Raw genomic sequence first — 23,640 nt, 5'->3', positions numbered from 1 at the left:
AGACTGGTGCACCTGGAGGTCCATGCCCTTTCCCCCCATCTTGCCCTGTGTTTCTCTTCATCTGGCTGTTCATATCTTTTATCACATCCTTTAACAAACTGATAGATGTAAGTAAGTGTCTCCCTGATTTCTGTGAGCTGCTCTAGCAAATTAAAAGAACTTTAAGTAGGAGGTCGTTGGAACCTCCCATCTGTAGCCAGTCGGTCAGAAGTATAGGTAACAAACAAGCTGGGGCTTATGACTGGCGTCTGAGGTTATGGAGTGGAGGGCAGTCTTATAGGACCGAGCCCTTAACCTGTAGAATCTGATGCTGTCTCAGGATAGTGTCAGAATTGACCTGAACTCTCAGACATCCTGCTGGTGTCCAAGAATTGCTTGGTGTTGTGTGTAGGAGATGACCCCCACGTTGGACACCGGGAACATCAACATCTAAAAGACACACCATACATAAATCTATCTGGGAGTAACCCCAAAAAGTTACATTAAAAAGATGAAATAAATAGAAGAGAACTAAACAGCTTATTTAAAAGCTGAGCTATGGGAGCGAGAGTCTCCATTTTCCCCCAAAGCCAGAAACTTACCAAAGGCAAGATGGATGGTTTTAAATTTAAGGAAAACTTTTGCATAATGAAATTAACATTAAGGGGAAGGGGAATAAAGCTACAGAAATGACCTGCTCACTAATATATTTGAACAGCCAGCTTTTACTGAAAAATGTATGATTTTTTTTAATCCAATCATTCAACAAGTACTTACTGAAAGGCCTACTATGTGCCAGGCACTGCTCCAGGTGCCGGGGATGCAGGAGTGAACAGACAGACCTCACACCTCTATATCACTACCTTCATGCACGTTACATTCTAGTATTTATAAAAGGCCCAAATCCAGAATGATCTACTAAATTCGTTCAAAATCTTCTATCTCTCAGCCTCTAAATTCAATGTCACCAATTGAAAAATCTAAATTTTAAGATACAACTCTATATACCTCCAATACAAGGAGGGAAATGCTAAGACAAACATACATCATCTGAACGTTGAACCGATATTTAATATGCCACTGGCAGGTACTCAGGAGAGCACTCTACATGCTCTTTGTCTTTATAATAGTAATGTATGAAGGAAAATTTTCCAAAGAGAAAAATAATTTAAATCCAACGGTTTATTAGGAACGAAATACCTAATACAAAATTAATGGCTAAACTACATTAGATCAAGTATATCAGCTCAGTGCTGTCCAACAGAAATATAATGCAAGCAATAAATGTAATTTAAGTTTTCCTAGTAGCCACATTTTTAAAAAGGTGAGATTAATTTTAATAAAATATTCTATTTAATCCAATAGATACAAATTTTATCTTTTAAATATGTAATCAATGAAATTGTAATAATGTAAAATTACTTACATTTTAATGTAATATCTGTAATAAGTAGTACATTATTTAATGCAAAAATGTAATAATGAAAATTATTAATGAGATGTCTTACACTCTTTTTGTACCAAGTCTTTGAAACCCAGTGCGTATTTTCTATATCTAGCACATCTCAACTCAGAATGCACATGTTCAGCAACATGTGGCTACAGCAGGACGGTGTACATAGTCCCTTGGTTCTCAACAGAGGGGGGCATTTAGCAACGTTCGGAGACATTTCTGGTTGTCACAACTGTGCACCCAGTGGATAGAGGCCAGGGATGCTGCTGAACATCCTACGATGCACAGAACAACCCCCCACAACAAAGAATTCTCTGGCCCCAACGTGTCAGTAGTGCTAGGGGGAGCCCTACATGGCTAACAAGCTTACATAGTTAGGATCGCATGTATGCTGATCTAGGGGGATGTATTTTATGAGGCCTACTTGTTATGTTACAGTATTTTAAATCCTTTTTATAAGTAACCTTGTAAAGCTTCTCCTGAGATGGGATAAGGGCACCCATTTCTCTTTATTTCCCTGAACACGGCACTGCAGGCTGAAAGGCTCTCCGCAGCCGGGTGACTCGGCCAGAGAAAGGCATCTGCAGCAGTTGATACGTTCCAAAGGGAAAAATACTGCTTGATCCAGGGACTGAGAAAACTTGAAACAAGGAAATACTACTGCCACTTATATCTTCCTGAGGATTATGTAGCTAGGAGACGCTGAGCATTTTTTGTCCTACTAAGGTGATGCTGATGGGGCACAGTGGAGGGGGGGTGGGGGACTGGGGAGCTAAGGGGCCCGAAATCCACGTTCTGCTACGGTTCAAATAAAGGTCAGGGAAACACATGGTCATATTCCTGTCTATCTGGTGAGGGAAACAAGGACTCTTTGACCCATAAGCAAACAGAGATCTTGCATAAGAGACTTCCCCTCTGCGGTGCACGCTAGCACCATTCCCATGGCTGTGATAATTGGCGCACCTATGACGCAGCATGGCCGCCGCTTAACTAGTTGGCCCCATCTCATTTTAACAGGCTGCCAGAGCGGAATGTCTGCTGACAGGGCAACCATGGGCTTTTCCCTGCATGGAGGCCCCTGGGACAAGGTACCAGGGGCCAGAAATCATTCCCCAGGCTGCACAATCCCTTCCTGACAGCAGGACAACAGCGGGGCAGCCTTCCTAAGCCCAGGGGCTGAGGATTCATCCAAGTTGTTCCTGAATGCAGGGAGGGCAGGAATCAACTGGCAGTGGAGAGGCGCCTCTCGGCTTCCAAGGGGATTAAAGGCTGCAACACTCTTGTCTGGCACACTCCACAAAAAATCGGTATTTGGGACACCATCTGAATGGACTGGCCTCAGATCCTACAGCACATTTTCCCTCTCCTCTCCTTAACTCAAGATCTTAACACAGACTCAGAATGGGCAGCCTCTTATAAACCTTTCTGGCCCAAGTAAAAGCTTTTCTGTAGGTGTCCCTGCCCTATAGCTGTCTTTAGGACAAACATCTAGACAGACAAACTTATTAAGGGGAACTCTTATATCATCAAGAGACTCAAAATATTAAAAATTAAATTAAAAAGAAATTAAAATTTTCTTTTAAATTAGAAAAGAAATTAAAAAGGTGATACTCTCCCAAGACCAGCTGACTTCAGGCATTCCCATCCTCCCTACCTCCAACAAGGCAAAGAGAACCACAAAGGACATTTCCTCTCCCAGTTCTCATCCCATCCTTACTCCACTGGGTTAGGAACATGATCTTGACTATCTCAAGCTCTTCTCTTAAGAACTTCCAAATTAGTGGCCACTTCAGTCCAGGTGAATAGCAAAATTCTAGAAGGCAACCTTCAAGAGTTCATCCATAAGACCAATGGATAGAACTTAACACCAACATCATGGTAATCAGGTATTTTTCTGCAGTTCATAATCTAGCATCTTCCAGTAATTGGCAGGAATTTGACAGCTTTTAGTTGTTTCATAAGCTAAATTCCAAGGAATCTATTCAAAGTTCAAAGTTCCTATTATGCTGGGGTGTGAGATTAACGTTGTTATTACAATGATAAGGTCTCAAAGGATTAAACTGAAATTGAACCAGAGGAGAAAAAAAGACTTACAGGAAACACTTGGAGCCCCATTGGTTGAGGGGATAAGAAGAAACTTTATTCCATGAGATCTACACCAGAGGTTCTCTGCGCTGGCTACATATTAGGATCACAAGCACAGCTTTAAAACAACACGGGTGCCTGAGTGCTACTCCAGAGACTGGTTTAATTGGTCTGGGATATGGCCCTGCATTGGCATTGTTTTTAATGTTCTTCAAGTGATTTTAATATGAAGCCTAGACTGAGATTTAGATAGTAGAATTTTGCTCTTCTGCATTTGACAAAATCTCTTCAAGACTGTCAGGCTTTAGCTTTAAAAAAAAAAAAAAATCCAAAGTATAATTTGTACGTAAAACTTCCTTCAGTGCCTAGCACCATGCACATGCCCACATCAGATGCTTAGTACAAGACCTTAGAGGTTCTGTCACGTGACCCCGTACTGCAGAGCAGGCTGCAACCACCGAGCAGGGTGAGAAGCAAACACAAAAGTGAAGATCTGGGCAGCTTGGCCATTGTTCTACTGTGAGAATACATTTAAGAAAACCAAGTGGCTGCTCAACACCTTATCTGCTCTGGTAAACAGAAGTTCTCATCTGAGTATCTAATAAGAGTTAAGTTGATTCCTTGAACAGCTAATTTACAAAATAACCTTAAATAATTAAAACATATATAAAGATCTAATTACCCAAATAGGCTAACTCCCTAAAAAGAGGATAAGAAGGGAAGGGATAGACAAGCTTAATTCTGCTAATTAGTGAATTTCAGTGCGCCAAATTAACTTCACATTAATCTGTCATTGTGATATTGACAGGTTTGATCATTGCAAAGACTTCTGGAGGCCCTGTTTCCTGTTCCTGGCATTGACCTTTTTATTTTTGATTAAGAGGGAAAAAAACGGTGAGACATTAAAGAAAGCATTAGCAGAAGGCTACCTAAAAGCAGAACCAAGATTTCACTGAACAAGTTTTCATTAACCATTTGTAACATCCCAATTATATATCCTAACAAAAGAAAGACTCAGGTATTTAAAGCTGCTTAAAATACAGGAAGCTGGGGCACCTGGGCGGCTCAGTCGGTTGGGCATCTGCCTTCGGCTCAGGTCATGATCCCAGGGTGCTGGGATCAAGCCCCGCATAGGGCTCCCTGCTTTTCGGGGAGCCTGCTTCTCCCTCTCCCTCTGCCCGCCGCTCTGCCTACTTGTGCTCTCTCTCTCTGTCTCTCTGTCAAATAAATAAAATCTTTTAAAAAAATAATAAAAAAAATAAAATACAGGAAGCTGTTCCAATACTTCTCTTCCCTTTTGACAGAAAGCTCCTTTAACTCAGGCCAACAGGCTCTATTTCCCTTAAGCAGCATTTCCTAGGAAAGCAGCAGTAACCCTACTGCAGCCAGCCCGGCAGAGCTCCTGATCCCGGCAGCACGCCAGCCTCAGGAGACCCACGGCACTGTGGCTTCATTTCACCACGCAGGAAAGCCACTTGGGCTCCGCACCAGTAACAGAGCTGTTGTCATCTCTGCCAGAGGACTCTGGGCTGCTATTGGAAACCAACACCCGGCACCACGCCAGATAACCGTATCACACCCGTACTGAGCTTTATCAAGCTTTACAGATGCCTACAGGGAAAAGGGAAAAAAAAAGAGCAGGTGTTCTTACTCATCCTATCACTGACTGTCCAGAAAATCTGCTGAGTCACTGAGTACCAATCAAGAGAAAAATAATGCAGAGACTGCAAATACTAATCTCCTTCATCCTGCTCTCCTTCCTAACAGCAAGTGGACTCCCAGGTAATATTCTGGACTCTGAAAACACAAGGGCATACACAAATTCACATACCCTTAGTCCATACAGAAAAGCTTTCGGAGTTCAAATCTTTGAAAGTGTAATGTACTAGACAAAACCATTTTATAACAGCAGCTGTTGCGAGGTAGAGGGATTAAGGGTGATCTATGTTTTCTACTATAATCTTCTACAAGTTGCATAGTTTCTATATTGAGACCGTAATTCTTTCATAATAATATGTCTTAGAATCATATTTCTTGGTAAGAGATCAGACTCACGTCCTTGATCCCTGGGATATAACTTCAGCTCACCAAAATACTTCAAATCATTAATTATGAAAACTCCAACCAAGGCTAGAGGGTCAGTCTAACACGGAACTAAAGGAAACACAAGTGAAGGTCACTGGACTTTATGAGTACTTGCTTTGTTACCTTTTCTACAGGCAGAATATTCTAACTTGGTAGAAAGAAAATTTCACCATTTTTTTTGAGAGAAGGGAAAAAAAGAGTGAGCGGTCATAATGGCATATGAGTTAACTTCTGCTTATTTCCATTCTTCCTCTTTTCCTGGATTAGACATGCTTGTGAAAAACAAGTCACCCTTGGCTTTGGCCTAAGAGCAGCAGGCAAAAACTACCACCACAATAAAAAAGCTTATAGAAGTATCAAACAGCTTTGTCTTGCTTCTGCTTAAATTTTAACTTAAAGCAACTAAAATCCAAACTCTTCGGCCCATTATTCAAGAACACACATCATCTGAAACTCGCTGACCCATCCCTCTACATCTGTGACTCCACGCTTCATGCATACAGCCAACAGTGCCTACTCCTCCCTATCCACAGCAATTTCCTCTGCCAGTTCTTCACTTCTCCACATTCTACCTATTCCTCAAGTCTCCAGTCAATGCTACCTCCTCCTGACATCTTCCCTGATCTCAAAGACTGAGGCATTCTTTCCTTCTTATTAATTTCCACAGCACCTAAATTACAGTCATCTATGTACATGCCTAGGAGTTTCAGGTTCTACAGCAGGACAGGCAGGCCCCTCATCAGTTTCTCTTCATCTGCACCAGCCCACTTTGTTCAGGGTTGTGTGTGCAGCTTGGAGACTGCTGAATACAAAGATGAATAAACATCACATCTTAAAACAAACAAACCAGGGCTTGTGGAGTTAGTGATCTACATGTGCAATTGGAAGAAAAGGAGCCAGGAGAATCATGCTTCAGACACAGTCAGTGTTAAGGAGTAGTCTAGACATGAATCTTCATGTGGGTTCAAATAATGCCAGCCTAATGCCAAGCTTAGTCCTTAGTCTCAAAAAAACTAACAGCAGCAGAAGGCCCTGCAATACACACCTCAGGATTCAAGGATGTCTGCTAAGCATCAAATAGTGCATGGCCACAAGCATTAACTTAACAGTCCTAAACAAAGGGTAAGTGTGAAGATGACTGATTTTTACCTTCATTATCTCTAAGCTGATGGGACACAACTATTTGAAGATGTCACTGATGAGAGCAATTTTCCCAAAGGGTATTCCAAAAGAAAGATTTGGTCACAATACAAAGAAATAGGCAAACTGTATACTCTGTAACTTTGCTTACCGCTTGAGGAAAAAAAAAAAATCACTGACCTGTTCAAAATCAGAATTTGTTTCTGGGTGCTTTGCTTCTGACTTATGGTTTGACACGGTTTCACGTTTCCATGTCAACTGAACCCACGAAAGGCTAATGGGGGTGAATAAAACCTTGTTTGCCAATTAAGAGCCACAGATGTATCCTTATCTTTTGTTAGTTGGAGGTGCTGTTTTTTATTTCTGATGAATACCTGGGCATCTGAGAGGTCCTGTCCCAGATTTGCTCCTTAACAACTAATACAGAAATGATAGTTACAATCATATGACATGAAATTGTAATCTAACCAGTTAGCTGCTTACATTTTTTTAAAAAAATAAATGTTTATATAGCCATTCTGCTTCCCAACCAGAAATTTTTTATCATCTTGCTGGTTCTGTCAGCAAACTGCTAACATATGAGACAAGTTCAAGATAAACGTGCCTAAGAAATTTGGGGTTTTGACAGGTAATACTCAAGAAAATTCTAGGTGGTATGTGAACGTTTAAAAACATTTGATGTTAGGGCGCCTGGGTGGCTCAGTCGTTAAGCGTCTGCCTTCGGCTCGGGTCATGATCCCAGGGTCCTGGGATCGAGCCCCACATCGGGCTCCCTGCTCAGTGGGGAAGCCTGCTTCTCCCTCTCCCACTCCTCCTGCTTGTGTTCCCTCTCTCACTGTGTCTCTCTCTGTCAAATAAATAAATAAAATCTTTAAAAAAAAAAAAAATTTGATGTTACACATTCATTTGAATGTATATGAAAACTAGGCTGCATAAACCTGTGATTTTATTGCTTTGGTCAAGGCTGAGCAAAAAGAAACCCAGTAGATTAAAAGAAATACTTCCACTAAAAAAAGTTCAGAGGGTACAAGGATAAGATAAAAATCATGAAAACAGCACTCAAATTTAAAAGTCTGGGAAACATGAAAGGATAATGAAAATGAAATTCATGTGGACTCCTGAAATTTTATCAAAGTGGTGTTAGCCTTCCTGTTTCAAGATAAGACTCGATCACATGAAGGAAACTTGCTGTCTGGCAGCTGACTTAATAATTTAGGGGACAAAAGGCACAACAGTGTCTCTATTTCCAGTTCTTCTCCGCTGCAGAGGAAAAGCTGGGCTGCCACCGCACATCCTAATGTCAATTCTACTCTAACCACCTGAACAGGGACCCTGGCCCCAGAAATTTCACCAGACCACATAATAGCTTCCCACGTTCCACCTCCTTCTGCTCTATCAGCCATCCTTGGGCAAGCTTGCTCACTCCAAGGCTTCATCTACATGGATGCACTAATGACTTCAAATTTTTTTCTCCCGACTCCACTTTTTGCCTGTGCTCTACCTACCTACTGATCATTTTATCTGGATGTGCTCAAATTCAACATGTTCAAAGCAAACTTATTCTCACCCCCTGAATCTTCTTCTCTTCCCATACATTGGTTTGGGGATTCATAGTTTTAAATTCTTACCACCAATCCCATAGCCCCCAATACTTCCTTCTCCTTCCAGAGATGCCCCTAAGTATCGCCTCTCTCCTCTCTCCTCCCTATTACGCTTGGACACAGACCCCTGGCCTCTCTCATGTGGACTGGCATAGGAGCCTCCTGACTGCTCCTTGTATTTTGTCTCTTCCTCCTATATGGGTTTTTTCCACACTCTCTCAAAACTAGTCTTCCTAAGATAAAAATCAAGTCTTAAAAATCCCTCTCAGCTCAGTATCATTAGCCATCGGGTAACACAAATGAAAACTACAATGAGATATCAGACATACCTATCAGAATGGCTAAAAGAGCACAATGATAACACCAAATACTGGCAGGAATGCTGAGAAACAGGATCACTCATATATTGTTGGTGGGAATGTAAAAGTGTAGATAGCCACTCCAGAAAAGAGTATTGAAGTTTCTTATACAACTAAACATGCACTTAAAAAACCATATGACCCGCCAACTGCACTCCTGGGCATTTATCCAGACAAATGAAAGCTTATTCGCACAAAATCCTATATGCAAATGTTCAAGGCAGCTTTATTTGTAACAACTACACACTAGAAAGAACCCAGAATGTCCTTCAACAAATGAATGGTTAAACAGATTATGGTTCCTCTGTAACAGGGAATAGTACTCCCAGTTAAAAGGAAAGAACTATCTGTAATAGGGACTGCTACACACAAAAAGAAAGTTCTGATACACATAACAAAGTAGATGGATCTCAAGGGAATTACACACAGTGAAAAAAGCCAATCTCAAAAGTTACATATTATGTGATTCCATTTATATAGCATTCTTAAAATGACAAAATTACTGAGGTGGAGAACAGATTAGAGGTTGCCTGAGCCTGGGGGAGAGGGGAAGGGAGGTGCCTGTGGCTGTCAGGAAGGTGAGGGTAGCATGAGAGACCCCTGGGACGGTACTGTTGTGTGTTCTGACCATGGTGGTGGTCACACAAATCTACACATGTGGAAAAAACTGCATAGAATATACACACACAAACTAGTACCCACAAAACTGTAAAGCTGGTTGTCTTTTTTTTTTTTAAGATTTTATTTATTTATTTTTGAGAGAGAGGGAGAGCGAGCACAAGTCGGGGGTAGGGGTGGGGAGGGGCAGAGGGAGAAGCAGACTCCCCGCCGAGCAGGGAGCCTGATGCGAGATTTGATCGCAGGACCCCGGAATCATGACCTGAGCTGAAGGCAGACACTTAACTGACTAAGCCACCCAGGCGCCCAAAACCAGTTAAGTCTTAATAAGGTAGATGATTGTATCAATGTTGAAATACCATACTACAGTGTTGCAAGAAGTTGCCATTGGGAAAAGCTGGATAAAATGTATATGGAATCTCTTTGTATTATTTTTTGCAACTGCATGTGGATCTATAGTTATCTCAAAATAAAAAGTGGGGGGGAACCCACCTCAATAACTTCTAAGAGCTCCCCAATGGCCATAGTAAAAGATTCCTTAGCATAGCATGCAGAATTTTCTTTCACATCCTAAGCTCTAGACAACTAGTTCTACGATCTAACACTTACTGAGCACAGGCTATGTGGCATTTTGTATGTATCATCTCATTTAATCCTCAGTGATCCCATGAGTTAGGTTCTACCATCAACATCAACACCATTTCATTCATAAACCACTAAACACAGATGACACAGTAGCTTGAAAGCATCCCCACCCAGTCACGCTTCGAAGCCTGGCTCCAGTGCTACCTTTGTGAGCTTTCCCAGAGTTAAGTGCTATACTAACAGTGCCCAGCTCTCAGAAGATATTCAATAAGTGTTTAACATAAGGACTAGACAAATGACACAAATCAGTCACAAAACTGGCACCCTAAGGATCTGACAGTGATTACATTGACTATGTTTCTCCAAAGTTAAGCTTGAATGGGAAAGCACTGTATAATACACAGTGCGGACAGAAAACCCCTATTAGTGAGAAGATGTCAATTAATAAGGCAACGGCTTTCACATACCAAAGAGGGACAGGTAATGCCAGGCTAATGAAACTCCAGTGTCAGCGGCAAAGTTCGCATGTTTCTCAAGTTTGCACGGAACAAATACATGAACACAAACCTCACCTTCCTAAACCCAATTACCCCCATTCTTCCTTATTAGTTACTTATGCAATTGAAGAAAAGGCATGGTTGTTTGTTTTTGTTTTTGTTTTCAGAAGAAAGATATTTCTTCCAGTTTAAAATGTGTATTTCATTACTTTCCTTGGAGAAAACTAGATTCGTATCTAAAGGCTCCTTCGCATTCATGGATTTCCTCGGAAAACTTAAGGATTATACTACAACAATCTAGAATTGTTTCAATACTCTGAAATCTGAATGAGTCCCTCCAAAGGATTTGCATTTTAGACACAGACAACAGAGGTAGGGGGAAAAAAAATAATTTTAAGTACACGCATGAAGTTTAATGGTTCATATTCCCTCTGCTCCCTCCCCAGCACTCCCACCCCCATCCCCACAAGCTGACTTCTCTTAAGCAAAGCCTTTTCAGAAGGCACCAAAGGGCAGTATAAGCCCGAGAGAGGAGAACTCAGAAGGAGAAATAGGTGGGAGGCCGAAGTCAACCTCTCCTCCTTCATGTGCACCTATAAATTCTTACCAGTGACCTAAAGCCAAGAACAAAAATGAAACTTCTTTTTAATGATGCATTACAGGAGAAAAGAAGGTGTACTGCAGGAAGCAGGTAAGAAAAGGGATTCAGGAAAGGAAATACTGACCGGTCGAGTTCTCTTGTATTTGGAGTCCTCGCGGTCTCTGTGCTGCCCAGAAGTGCTGGTTCTCTCCCTCACATTTCTATAACCAGGACTGGGGATGATATACTCTTTTCCTATGTCGATATCCTTCATCTTCTCTGAGTGGAGGTGCCAGGGCTCACAGACTTTCGGTTTCACTTGAGAATTTCTGAAATTAAAAATCCACCGAGGAAGAACACTGCACGTCAATGATACCAGAACTTTAAAAATAATTTTTAAAAACTTTTTAAAATTTCATCAAGGAAAGGTATTTCCTAAGTTGTGCTTAAGCATATGCAAAAGTACTTTAAAATAGGAAAAAAGGGTGGGCGCCTGGCTGGCTCAGTATGAAGAGCCTGAGACTCTTCATCGCATCAGGGTCATGAATTCCAGCCCCACACTGGGTGTTAGAGATCAAATAAATAAATAAATAAATAACTTTGAATAAAATAAAAGGAGAAAAAAGGACAAAAGCATTAAAGTTTTCTTAGCATTATATCTACAAAAAATAATTTTTCAGAAATTTTTCAAGTGCCATTTCATTTTTTATTTTTTTTAAGATTATATTTATTTATTTGACAGAGAGAGAGAGATAAAGAGCACAAGCAGGGGGGAGCCGCAGGCAGAGGGAGAGGGAGAAGCAGGCTCCCCACTGAGCAGGGAGCCCGATGCAGGACTCGATCCCAGGACCCTGGGATCATGACCTGAGCCGAAGGCAGACGCTCAACCAACTGAGCCACCAAGGCGCCCTGCCATTTCATTTTTTAAAGAAAAAAAATTCCAGTGTAGTAGAATCAAGAATTACCACTTCCCACCTCCAAGGGGGGAAAAAAAAGATTAGAGAAAAATAAGCACACCAGTAGGGCTACTGCCCCTTTCAACTAAGCTGAAACCCAATGTATAGAGCATTTAGATAAGTCTTTAAAAAAAAAAAGGCTTTCAAGTCTGTTCCAAGCATTACAGACTCCACAATTTTAAAATGGATATCATTCCTCCTACTAAATGTTACTAAATGAAAAATTACAAAGCACTTATTCTATCATTGATATATCCCAGCTCTGCAGTTTTATAATCAAGTAATAGATTAGTTGTTATTTTAAAGCTCCATGAAGTTACATGGATAAAATACAAACCAATACTGCACCTTAACTTTACAAACAAATTCCCCGTGGTGCACTGAAAGTGTTCTAAAATTAGACAGTGGTGATGGTTGCACAACTCTGCGAACGTGCTACCCAAACACTGAGTTGTATACTTTAAAGGGGTGCATTTCATGGTATATAGATCATATCTCAATAAAGCTGTTATTAAAATACAATAACAAAAACAAATTCCCCATCCTGTCCTACAAAATCTTACCTAGTATCTACCTGAAACTCTGTTCTAAACCCCTGCTTGCTTGGCTACCTTTAATCAATATCCTGTATCAACTCTGGTTACTTCTGAGAAAATAAAACACATACATTCCCCTGGAAAACAATTTTCCCACTCTGAGATGGTTCAAAGTTTCCCAGATACAAGCTGATAAAACAGCTTTCATACCAGCCTCACTAACAATTAAAGAAGTGTAGCTGTGTTGCCTTTTGGATTCCATAAATTCCTACCTATCACTGTGTCTTAAAAGTACTACTCTGCGGACAAAATTCTGACAGCTACAATTCATTTTTTAAGATAGCAGAGAAAAGGAGAATACTTACTAAATAAAAAAGGACTAAATCTCCTCCACACAGATGTGCTTTCAGCACACACAAAAAAACTTGACTTCTGGCCTTTCAGCAGTCTGGTTCAAGTACCCTGAGTTGATACTGCTAAATTACTTATCTTAAAAAAAAAAAAAAAGGTCACCTTGTCCAAGGACAAACGACACCATAAAGAACACCGGCTTACAACCAAGAGCACAGCAATCACGTCACTGAGACCTCATTAAGTCTAAACTATAAACAGACCTGGCATCTGCCAGTGTCCCCAATGTCGGGATGCAGCTGCAGATCAGAGTAATCCTTCTTGTTAGAGGGATCACAGAAGTCCAACCTTCCTCTCAAAAGGTACCCTAATGGGGTAGCTGATTATGTGGAAGCTGAAAAGATTAGTCCTCCTTTATTTTAAAAATAAAAAAAAGGCAAGAGGAGGGAAGTGAGTTTGAAAAGGACACAGCCAAACTAATTGACAATACCAAAGGCCATGTCAAGAAAAACATAAAGCGCATCTCAATTGTCTAAGAACTCACAATAACCAAAGTTTGTTCCAATCACTTTATTTCAAGTTATCCTATGTATAAAGGGGGTGGGGAACAGTTTTCCATTACCTCTAACACTCTTGTTTCTTTAATTTCCTGGGAAAAGAGGCATAGCCATGAAAGTAGGCAGGCCCTGAGTAGGCACAAAGTTACCATCTCTTGGCCTTGAGCATCAGGAGGATTCCATCGTCTGTGTATCAGGGCTGTAAGACAGGGCACCCTGCACGGAGGCCACCCCAGAGCTAGGAATCCCTATCGGTTGTAGAAAGCAACTGAGAAAGGATCACTAGGCTTGACTCTTTGATTCTATGTGTATTTCCCTATTTTCCTCTGTTCTCCCTCACAGTTGCTCAAAAGTTGTTCTTAAATGCTAACTTGCCCTGAAAAGGAAAGGTGTGTTTTGTTTTGTTTTGTTTTGTTTTGTTTTATGTTTGAGTCAGAGCTCTACAATGGCACTAGCAGAATAACCAAAGTGGGAGAACCCAAAGAAGTGCCCAGACTCAAAATCAATACAGCTGAGGCCACTGGGTCAGCTGCCTTGTTTATCAGGGTTCTCCTTCCAGTGGTAAAGTGTAGACATTCTCCCTGCACAATGATGCAGAGGAAACTGCATGGGGGGGGGGGGGGGGGCTCCACAAGAACCGTAACTAGCCAGACTGGTGTCTCCAAATTGCCTTCATTACAACATTCCTTAGGTACCCAACTTCAGGAATGTCATTCAGGCCCTGCAGCGGCACAAGACCGAAGCGATTTGCCACCCTCCTGTAATGCACGTGTTGTGCCTCCCACCTCCCGCACCGTTCACTTAGGCGCCAGACCCCATAACCTACCCATCTCGCCCTTCAAACCCTTCTGAAACTTTGCCAATCATTCCCGTGCCCAGCTGCCTCCTGCCTCCCCACCGCTGTGCAGAAGCCAGATGACCGCCCCCCCCCAACCCCGTGCAATAAGCACAAAGCAACATGCAGCTCTGTGGGGTGGTAGTGGAAAGGCACCGATGACAGCCAAGAGGTTTTTGGATTCCATTCCGGGCTCTGCCCTGGGTTTGCTGTGCGTACTTCTGTCATAAACCTCCATTTATCCATTTGCAAGAAAAAAAAAACCATGAGAGGATGACTTCTAAGGTTGCTGGCCCCTCAGAGTCGCCGGTGTGCGGCTTGAGCGGGGCTCCCCCAGGCCGCCCTCCCCACAAGCATGAGGATGGGGGCTTCTCCCGGGCCAGCCTCGCCTGGGATGCCCTGACCCTAGGGCGTTCCCACGGCCAGTTCGGGCCTGAGGAGGCCACGGCGACCCACACCCACGGGCCGCGGGCGCAGCACCCCCTGGTGGCCGCAGCCGGGAATGTAGCCAGCACTCCCGACCACTCATCCCACCCTACCTGCCTTCCGACGCCGGGACCTCACCTCGAGCCCTCCGGGGTTGCGTCCCGAGGAGGGGGCGGTGGGAGACTAGAAGGAGCCCAGGCTGCGTTTATCAGGTCTCCGGTTTCCCCCGAACTGCTCTTATCCCCGATCCGAGCCCGCCACCCCCGGAGGGAACACACAGGGGTGACCCCCGTGACAACCAAGGGAGAGGGAAGGGGTGCCGCGGTAGCAGTTACCTACCTGTGCCCCGGCTCCAGGGCGGCCGCACCGGCCACTCGACCACGCTCCCGAGCATCAGCCCCGGAGCAAAACAAGCCTTTATAGCGGCATTGGCCGCCAGACTGCGCAGGCGTGCTGCACAAAGACTCCCCAAGACTGAAGGGAATTGTAGTCCCCCTTCCAGGAGCCCGAGGCTCGACACACGGCAAAGGACTCTATTTCCCAGAAGCGCCGCAGAAGCCCTGGAGGAGGTGTAGGCTGCTCCTCCTTTCCACCGCGCTCCTGGCTCTGCACCATCCTTCTCAGAGCTTCTGCGAGCCTGTCTGGAATCTTCTCTGAGGCCGTGTGCCCCAGTGGGTGGCCGGGAGGGTTGACAGTAGCTCTGTGTGGGCGGGCAGCTCGGTGTTTGTAGGCAGGGCGGACGCGACGGTGTGCGGCCGTTTCTGCACCAGAAAACCCCATGAAGGTCATCAGCGATCAACCAGCCCCAAATCTTATCTTTTATGGTACTTACCATTTTAACGATTGTTTGCTCAGGATTCGACCCTGCATTCTGCACTATCACCTTTCTCACATTTATCCCATTGCCCTTCACATAATCTTGTGCTACCTGGTTTCTAGATAATAATACGCGAGGATCTCCGTTTCTAGAGTAACAAGAGCCTTAGATACGGTGTGCCAACTCCTTTTGGAAATCAAACTGAGGTTCCCAAAGAGACTGATCATAGTATTTCTCTTTGTGTTTCATCTGTACCTTCAACAGGATCATAACATCACTACTCTGTGCTGAGTGCCTACCTACTCTGTGGTGCTTTACGTGAAATTCTTGTTTCTTTTAATCTCGGTAACAACACTATGTGTAGGTATATATTTTCCATTTCAGAGATTAAAAAAAAAAAAAAAGTAAAGTGACTTGTCCATTTCTATACAACTAGCTAGAGTGGACACTAAGGCATCATAAAGCTGAATTAATTAACACGGTGTTCCTACCTAAGGATGGATTAATACCCCAATGCAACAGAACAAAGAGGCTAGAAACAGACTCATGCATATATGTAAACATGAACTGGCCAGGAAAACATTACAGATCAATAGGGAAAGGAAGAAGGTTGGGTAAATAGTGCTGGCACAGTTGGTTATCTGTATTTTTAAAAACTCAGGGAATTACTACATCAGCCCACACAGAAAAATTAATTTCAGGTAGGTCAAAGGCCTACCTGTGAAAGGGAAAACTTTAAAATGTTTAGAAGAAAATGTGAAATATCTTTATGAATTTGGGAGTAGAGAAGAACTTCCAAAACAAGTTGCAAAAACAAATAATAAAGGAAAGATTGATACATTTTTACTACATTAAAATTTAAACTTCTGTACAAGAATCATAAAGTGAAAAGTGAAACCACTAGTTATAACTGACAAAGTTTCTTGATACAAAATACGCAAATAATTTCTACAACTCAATAAGAAATGGCAAATAACCCAGTACAAAAATAGGCAAATGATATGAACAGATAGTTCACATACAGTAAAGGAGACCTGGGCAGCCATTCAAACATGAAAAGACACCCAGTCAGGAAAATAATCAGGGAAATTATAGTTAAAATAGCAATGAGATACTATTTTATGCCCATCTCATGGGAAAACGTAAACACCTGACAACATCAACTGTTTTCAAGGATCTGGAAAACCAGGATATTTCACACATTGCTGGCGGAGTGAGTTATCAATCGATAGGACTACATTAAAGAGCAATTTGGCCATATTTAGTAGATTGGAAATGGGCTAGAGGGTTGTATTGTTAGACCCCTAGCAGACCCCTAAAATGTAGTGGGTTGAAGTCAAGTTTATTTCTCTCATAAGTAAAAGTCTTAGATAAGTATACCAGATCAGTAGTGTAGTCCTGCTCCTTGCAGGTGGTCAGAGACCCAGGGTGATGGTGGCTCTGTCAGGTTCAACATATAGCTCCCAAAGTTGTTCTACTCATTGCCACCACCAGTCACCCAGGTGGAAGGAAGGAAAAAGAGAATATGGAGAAGTATGACTTGGTTTTGAGGCACCAGCAGGGAAGAAACATACCTCATTTCCATTCACAGTCTATCAGTGACAATTTAGTCATCTGGGCACATCTAAGTGAGAGGGAGACTGGGAAATGCAATCCTCAGCCAGGCAGCTATGAGCCATCTACAGTTCCATTACAATGGAAGAAGGAAAGAACAGATTTTAGTGGAAACTAATGGTTTCCAGCTCATATGCCTATCTTTCTCAGTGGAGGCTGCTGCAAGTAAATTAAGCCCTAAACAAAATGATCTAAGTGACTATTTTCTCAATTCTCCCAAGGATAACACATATCTAGTATCATTCTAGATGTCCAAGGGAGAAGTTAATTCATTCCACACAGTGAATACCTTAGGGCATCAGGGCTTAATGCTATTAGTGGAGAAAAGCTGCCCTAAAGGGCCGCGCGCACACACACACACACACACACACACGGAGATATATTCATTGTGCATTGTTTGCAGTAGTGAAAATAATCTAAATTCCATTAACAAGAAAACAGATAACTAGTGGTATTCATACAGCGAGATACTATATAGCAGTTAAAGAACATGGGCTATAATGTATCAGTATGTATAAGTCTCGAAAACAATGTTGAATCAAAATAAGTTACAGAAAGAAAATTGTATAGCCCCATTTGTATTAATTTTTTAAATATGTAAAAATGTGATCTGTTGTTTATGGATACACATATAAATACTTAAAAATATAAAACATACCTGGGCACGATCAACAACAATTTCAAGGGGTCATTGAAGGTATAGCTGGTGTTGGAAGTACAAGAATAAGATCAGAGAGGGATACACAAGGGGCTTCATTTGTTTCTGTAGTATCTTATTTCTTTTTAAAATGACTTGTAAATGTTAAAGTTTCACAAAGCTTGGAGTGGGTACACAGGTCCTTCTAATATCATTTGTTGTACTTTTTGGTAGTCTTTAAGAATTTCACAATAAAAGTGTTTAATATCATAGAAACAAACCATTTCTTCCCTCACTGGGGATATGTGCCCTTGAACAGAGGAATCTTGCGGATACCTGTATCTATGTTTGTATCTACTGTTGAGAATTCCTGAAACACCTCTGGCCATCTGGTTGGATAGGAAAAACTTTTCCTCAGCACACCTCAAGCCACCTTGCCAAGGAATACTAGTACTTCCAACCATGCCTCAAACACTATAGAACCAAAAGCTGCATACCTGATACCTTCATATCAAATAAAAAGCTTCTGAACTCTCCCTGAAATACTTCACATATATTGATTATAGGTTAAAAAAAAAGAAGAAGAAGAACAGATGAGCATTATGAAGCCCTTGCTCCAGGCCTCAATGCACTATGATACTGTCTGCCACCGATAGCCTGAGCCAAAGACTTATACTTAACTTACACGTATTTGTAAGTACAATAAGACTTATACTTATTTACATGATATTGATTGCAAAGCATCCCCTCCTTAAAATGTGTTTGTGTTGTGAAATGTCTTGGGGGGTGATATTCTCCAACCCTCAGGCAAGGGGCTAGAGTGGAGAATCTATGTAAATCCAGACTTGTACATGTTTTAAAATAATATTTATGTCATGTAACATATTAAAAATACTCATTCATTCAATATTCCATGGAGATACAGTGGAGCTAAAGCAGACAAGTTTCCTGCCATCATGGGGCTTAGAGTTCCAAGTCAGCACTAATCCAAATTTAAATTATAACTGTGACAGGTGCTAGAGAAGGAAGGTGTGAGTTGCATCTGAAGGATAGCAGGAGTTAGTGAGGTGAAGACGGTGGAGGTGGGCGGAGCAAAGAGCACCCCATGCAGAAGAAACAACAAAAACCAAGTGGTAGGAGAAGGAAGGGAACATCTCCAAAGGCCTTATAGACCATGTTACAGGTCTTAGAGGAAGAGCAAAAGGCAACCATTGCAAGGTTTTAAAAAGGTGAGTGGGTTTAGGGTTGAGAAATCAAATTTGCATTTTGAAAACTGCACAGTGGCTGGCAGACTGGAGAAAGAATTAGAGGCAGCTAGAATGAAAAGAGTCTAGCTAGGTGTGTCTATTGTCATCCAGTGAAGAGATGATGGTGGTTTGGATTAGAATTGTGGTAGAAAAGATGGAGAGACGTGAGTGGGCTCAAAGGAAATTTAAGAGGTGGGGCGCCTGGGTGGCTCAGTCAGTTAAGTGGCTGCCTTCGGCTCCAGTCATGATCTCACAGTCCTGGGATCAAGTCTCGTTTCGAGCTCCCTGCTCAGCGGGGAGTCTGCTTCTCCCTCTGTCCCCCTCCCCCATCCCCTCCCCCGCCCCATTCGTTCATTCTCTCTCTCTTTTTTTTTTTAAGATTTTATTTATTTATTTGCCAGAGAGAGAGCGCGCAAGAGAGCTTGAGAATAAAAGCAGGGGGAGCACCAGGCAGAAGGAGAAGCAGGCAGAGGGAGAAGCAGGCTCCCCGCTGAACAAGGGCCCCGATGCGGGACTCGATCCCAGGACCCTGGGATCATGACCTGAGCCGAAGGCAGACACTTAACCGACTGAGCCACCCAGGCGTCCCATCGTTCTCTCTCTCTTTCTCAAATAAATAAATAAAATCTTTTTTTTTTTTTTCAAAGAAATTTAAGAGGTAAAATCAGCAGATCTTGTTGATGGATGACATAAAGTGCTTTGAGAAAGAGAGGTGTCAAGGGTAACACCTAGTTTTCTGGGTGCGAACCTGGATAGATGGTGGTACCATTGCTCACTGACAGAAGTGTTCTACTGTGGTAGCCTCTGATAGCCTCCTCTACCCAGGTTACCAGGACCTAATGTCAAACGGTAATGATCACCTCACATCTGCTGGGGCACTCACGTCGGATTCTCCTGCCTTTTGAAGACAAAATTTTACTTTTGCAGATCAACTTCACAATGGAAGTCATTTTAATGAAATAAGCTTTTTTTTAAGTTAGCAAATAAACTGAATCTTTTATTTGACATCACAGAAACAACAGTGTGAGAGAATGCTGAACCTCTCTAATGGTCTCGGGCAACCTAGAAAAGAGAAGACTTAATATGTCAACAGTGCCAAAATGGGTGCAGCCACTATGGAAAACAGTATGGAGTTCCCTCAAAAAATTAAAAATAAAATTATCATATGATTCATTAATTCCACTACTGGGTATTTACCCAAAGAAAATGAAAACACCAATTTGAAAAAGATACATGCACCCCTATGTTTATTGCAGCATTATTTACAATAACTAAGACATGGAAACAACCCAAGTGTCCATCCATAGGTGAATGCATAGAGAAGATTATATATAACATATATATGTATATAATGGAATATTACTCAGTCATAAAAAGACTGAAATCTTGCCATCTACAACAACGTGGATGGATCTAGAGGGTATAATACTAAATGAAATAAGTCAATCAGAGAAAGCCACATACCATATGATTTCATTCGTATATGGAATTTAAGAAACAAAACAAATGAACAGGGGAAAAAAGAGACCAATAAAAAAACAGACTCTTAAATATGGATAACAAACTGGTGGTTGGGGGGGGAGGGAATGAAATAGGTCAAGGGGATTAAGAGTGCACTTATCATGATGAGCACTGAGTAACATACAGAATTGTTGACTCACTATATTGTACACCTGAAACTAATATAACACTGTATGTTAATTATACTGGAATTTAAAATTTTTTTTAAATAAATCAGAAAAAAAAGATGTCAACAATGCCAAATGAAAGCCAAATGACATCTTTGCATGTTATATAGACAAAAGTTTCACAGTATTTTCAACAGAGAACTACAGTGGGTGAAAGGGTTCACCGCAGTATAGGCACGTTATGATAAGTCATATCACATAGTCACTTTACGAAGGAAAGAATTACACACTTCCCACCTTCATAGTAATAATGTCCCAGGTTCATTAGCAGAAAGGGTAGTAGTTAGAAAGAAATGAAGACCTGCTTTAAAAAAAAATTTTAAGTATTGTTATATTGAGAAGCACTATCAAATTGGCCCAACAAAATAACAGGTGTTCAAAATTAGCTCCTTGGGATGCCTGGATGGCTCAGTCGGTTAAGCGTCTGGCTTCTGCTTGGGTCAGGATCCCAGGGTCCTGGAATCGAGTCCCGCATCGGGATCCTTGCTCATCAGGGAGCCTGCTTCTCCCTCTGCCTGCCGCTCCCCCTGTTTGTTCACACACACTCTCTCTCTTTCTCTCTCCCTCTCTCTCTGACAAATAAATAAATAAAATCTTTTTAAAAAATTAGCTCCTTGTTAAAAAGAGAGGGAAATGGACGGCAATTATCTAATTTTAACAAAACAATATTATCCACCACATTAAATTAGTGTTGTGTTGATTCTACAGTCTTGTATGTGCATCATTTGTAAATTTATTCTGATTTTATAGTAGTATAAGAGCTGAGAGTATAAGGACTTTATATGTGGTTTTATGAATATACATACTTAAGTGTTATTACAAATAATTCAAGTCAACATCAGGGGCTTAGGAGTTTTGTTTCCCTTAAAGAGGTCTGAACCTTATTCAACTTCGGGAACCACTGAGTGATAGAATAAAACCAAACTTCAGCTAGGTATACAAGGCCTTCCATGATCTGGCCCCACATCATATCACAGTTTCATTTCCTGTTACTTTCCTACTCAAATCTGAGCTCCTCATAACACTGTAATTTCCATGTTTTTACTTTAGCTGTTCTCTCCACCGGGAACAACCACCTAAATCGCCTCAGCTAAAATAAGCATCATAGCCCATAGACAGGCCTTGGGATTTTAATCCTCCCAGAATGACAACTACTGGTTACTTACTCAACTGGATAAAATGATGCTATATCTGACATCTCTCCTGGTAAGATGTACATGGGCGATTCTCCCACATTATTGAGACGTATGGATGGGCACCTGTCAGGTCACAAAGTGGGAAGCAACAGTGTCCCACTAAACCAGAGAAGCTAAACCAAAAGTGCAGCCAAGATGGAGCCTTCTTTCTAAAACAGGCCTTCACAGGCTGGAAGAGTGGTCACTCCCAGTCACTCCCCAAAACTTCTCAAGTGTTCTTTATAAATGTGGGCTTCTGGTGAGAAAAGATAAACCACTTCAGTCTATGTTTGTTATAACCTTTTTGGCGTGAATATCTGTTCAGGAAAATTAGAAATCTATGCAGGCTATATTTATTTTTCACTCAAAGTAATTCATTTATTGAATACCATGAGGAAAAAATATGTACTCTTTTTTTTTTTTAAAAGATTTTATTTACTTATTTGACAGAGAGAGACACAGCAAGAGAGGGAACACAAGCAGGGGGAGTGGGAGAGGGAGAAGCAGGCTTCCCGGGGAGTGGGGAGCCCAATGCGGGGCTCGATCCCAGGACCCTGGGATCATGACCTGAGCCGAAGGCAGACGCTTAACGACTGAGCCACCCAGGCGCCCCAAAAAATATGTACTCTTAAAACACAAATTATATACTGGATTGATTATAAGACCACCAATGAGAAAAACCAACATTGCTTTTCAACTACTAAAACGTTACTGTCTGAGCATATTTGAGAAGTAATAATACCAAAACATGTTTGTAAACTCTCATCCTAAAATTAGATCTAGGTGAATGACATGTGGTCTACAGCTGGTAGGTCATTGATCTAAAGGAAAAGAAAAAAAAAAAGATTGTTCCTCAAGCCAGTTTATATGGCTCATGGATTCAGAAACAGCTTGAAATTTAATCTATTTTACTTTCTATTTGCTTGTAGGTTTTTAGAGTTCTAATCAAATTTCAGGTTTTAGAATACTTATCTAAAAAAAAATACTTATCTGATTTATTTTTTAATTTCTTGGTTTATTTATACATATGATGTTTGCATTCTATATCCCATCTGTAGAATCTTCAAGTTGTTTTTTCTTCTACATTTATTCTACTTACCTAAAGCAGTGTTTCCCCAAAATAATAGATGAAGTGTTAGTCCTGCAAGATATTCTGAGAAAAAGAAATTCCCGAAGTCAACTAAGTCTGGGAAATTGTATACATGATATTCAAGTCACATGAACATTTTAGCTAAATACTCTGAGAAATCCTGAAATAATAAAACCTATTTAGCTTCCTTTAATTCAGTATTTCCCAGAGTTATTTGAACTTGAAGTAACAAAAATAATTTTTTAGAAATGCATTCAACATCCTGTAGAACCAGTGTTCTGCAGAAAATGCTTGGAGAAATGCTGATCTAAAGTCACCTTAACTTTCCCAGAGGTTAAGATTCTCAAATGATGTAGAAGGCTGCTGGAGAGAGTGACGGATGACCCTTATGGTAACTGAAAGCAGAGCGAGGCTGGGAGGAAAGACTGATGCTCACAGCAACCAGGGTTGCTGCAGTCAACCCAGACATTTTAAGCCCAGAAGATTCCATTCAGGCTGAAGCAACCTGAGCAATCTCGAGAGAGCCAGAGTAACAATAACAGCTACTATTATTGCCATTTTTACTTTTATTTCTGCTTCAATTCAGTAATTACTTAGAATGGGAAAGGTACCACACAAACATTATCTCTAACCACATAAAACCCCAATATGAGAGATAAGGAAACCTTTGTTACTGCATTCTTCCAGCTCAGTCTGTAAAGTTTCTTCACTGAAGCAATTGTTCTCCCC

At 41.5% G+C, this 23,640-nt stretch overlaps 1 protein-coding gene across 3 annotated transcripts in view; it reads right to left on the bottom strand.

Moving 5' to 3' along the window:
- The window catches only part of ABCC5 (ATP binding cassette subfamily C member 5), an 85,091-nt gene extending 69,932 nt beyond the window's left edge, over window positions 1-15,159 (bottom strand). Inside the window, exons 1-2 of one of the 3 annotated variants that reach the window (XM_032407061.1) lie at window positions 14,983-15,159; window positions 11,128-11,311 (exon numbers count right to left, since the gene is read on the bottom strand). Coding sequence is in view for 2 of the 3 variants with exons in the window: in XM_032407062.1 (XP_032262953.1) it covers window positions 11,128-11,256 (129 nt within the window). In the remaining variant the exon portion in view is untranslated. The remainder of the gene's footprint in view (window positions 1-11,127; window positions 11,312-14,982) is intronic. The other 2 variants (XM_032407062.1, XM_032407060.1) reach the window with 2 other exon arrangements.
- Between the last annotated feature and the right edge of the window lie 8,481 nt (window positions 15,160-23,640).

This window comes from Phoca vitulina, unplaced genomic scaffold (genome assembly GCF_004348235.1).
Source record: "Phoca vitulina isolate PV1807 unplaced genomic scaffold, GSC_HSeal_1.0 scaffold8, whole genome shotgun sequence".
Taxonomy (NCBI): Eukaryota; Metazoa; Chordata; class Mammalia; order Carnivora; family Phocidae; genus Phoca; species Phoca vitulina.
Note: the sequence above shows the minus strand (reverse complement) of the source record. Positions and strands in the feature narration are given on the sequence as shown.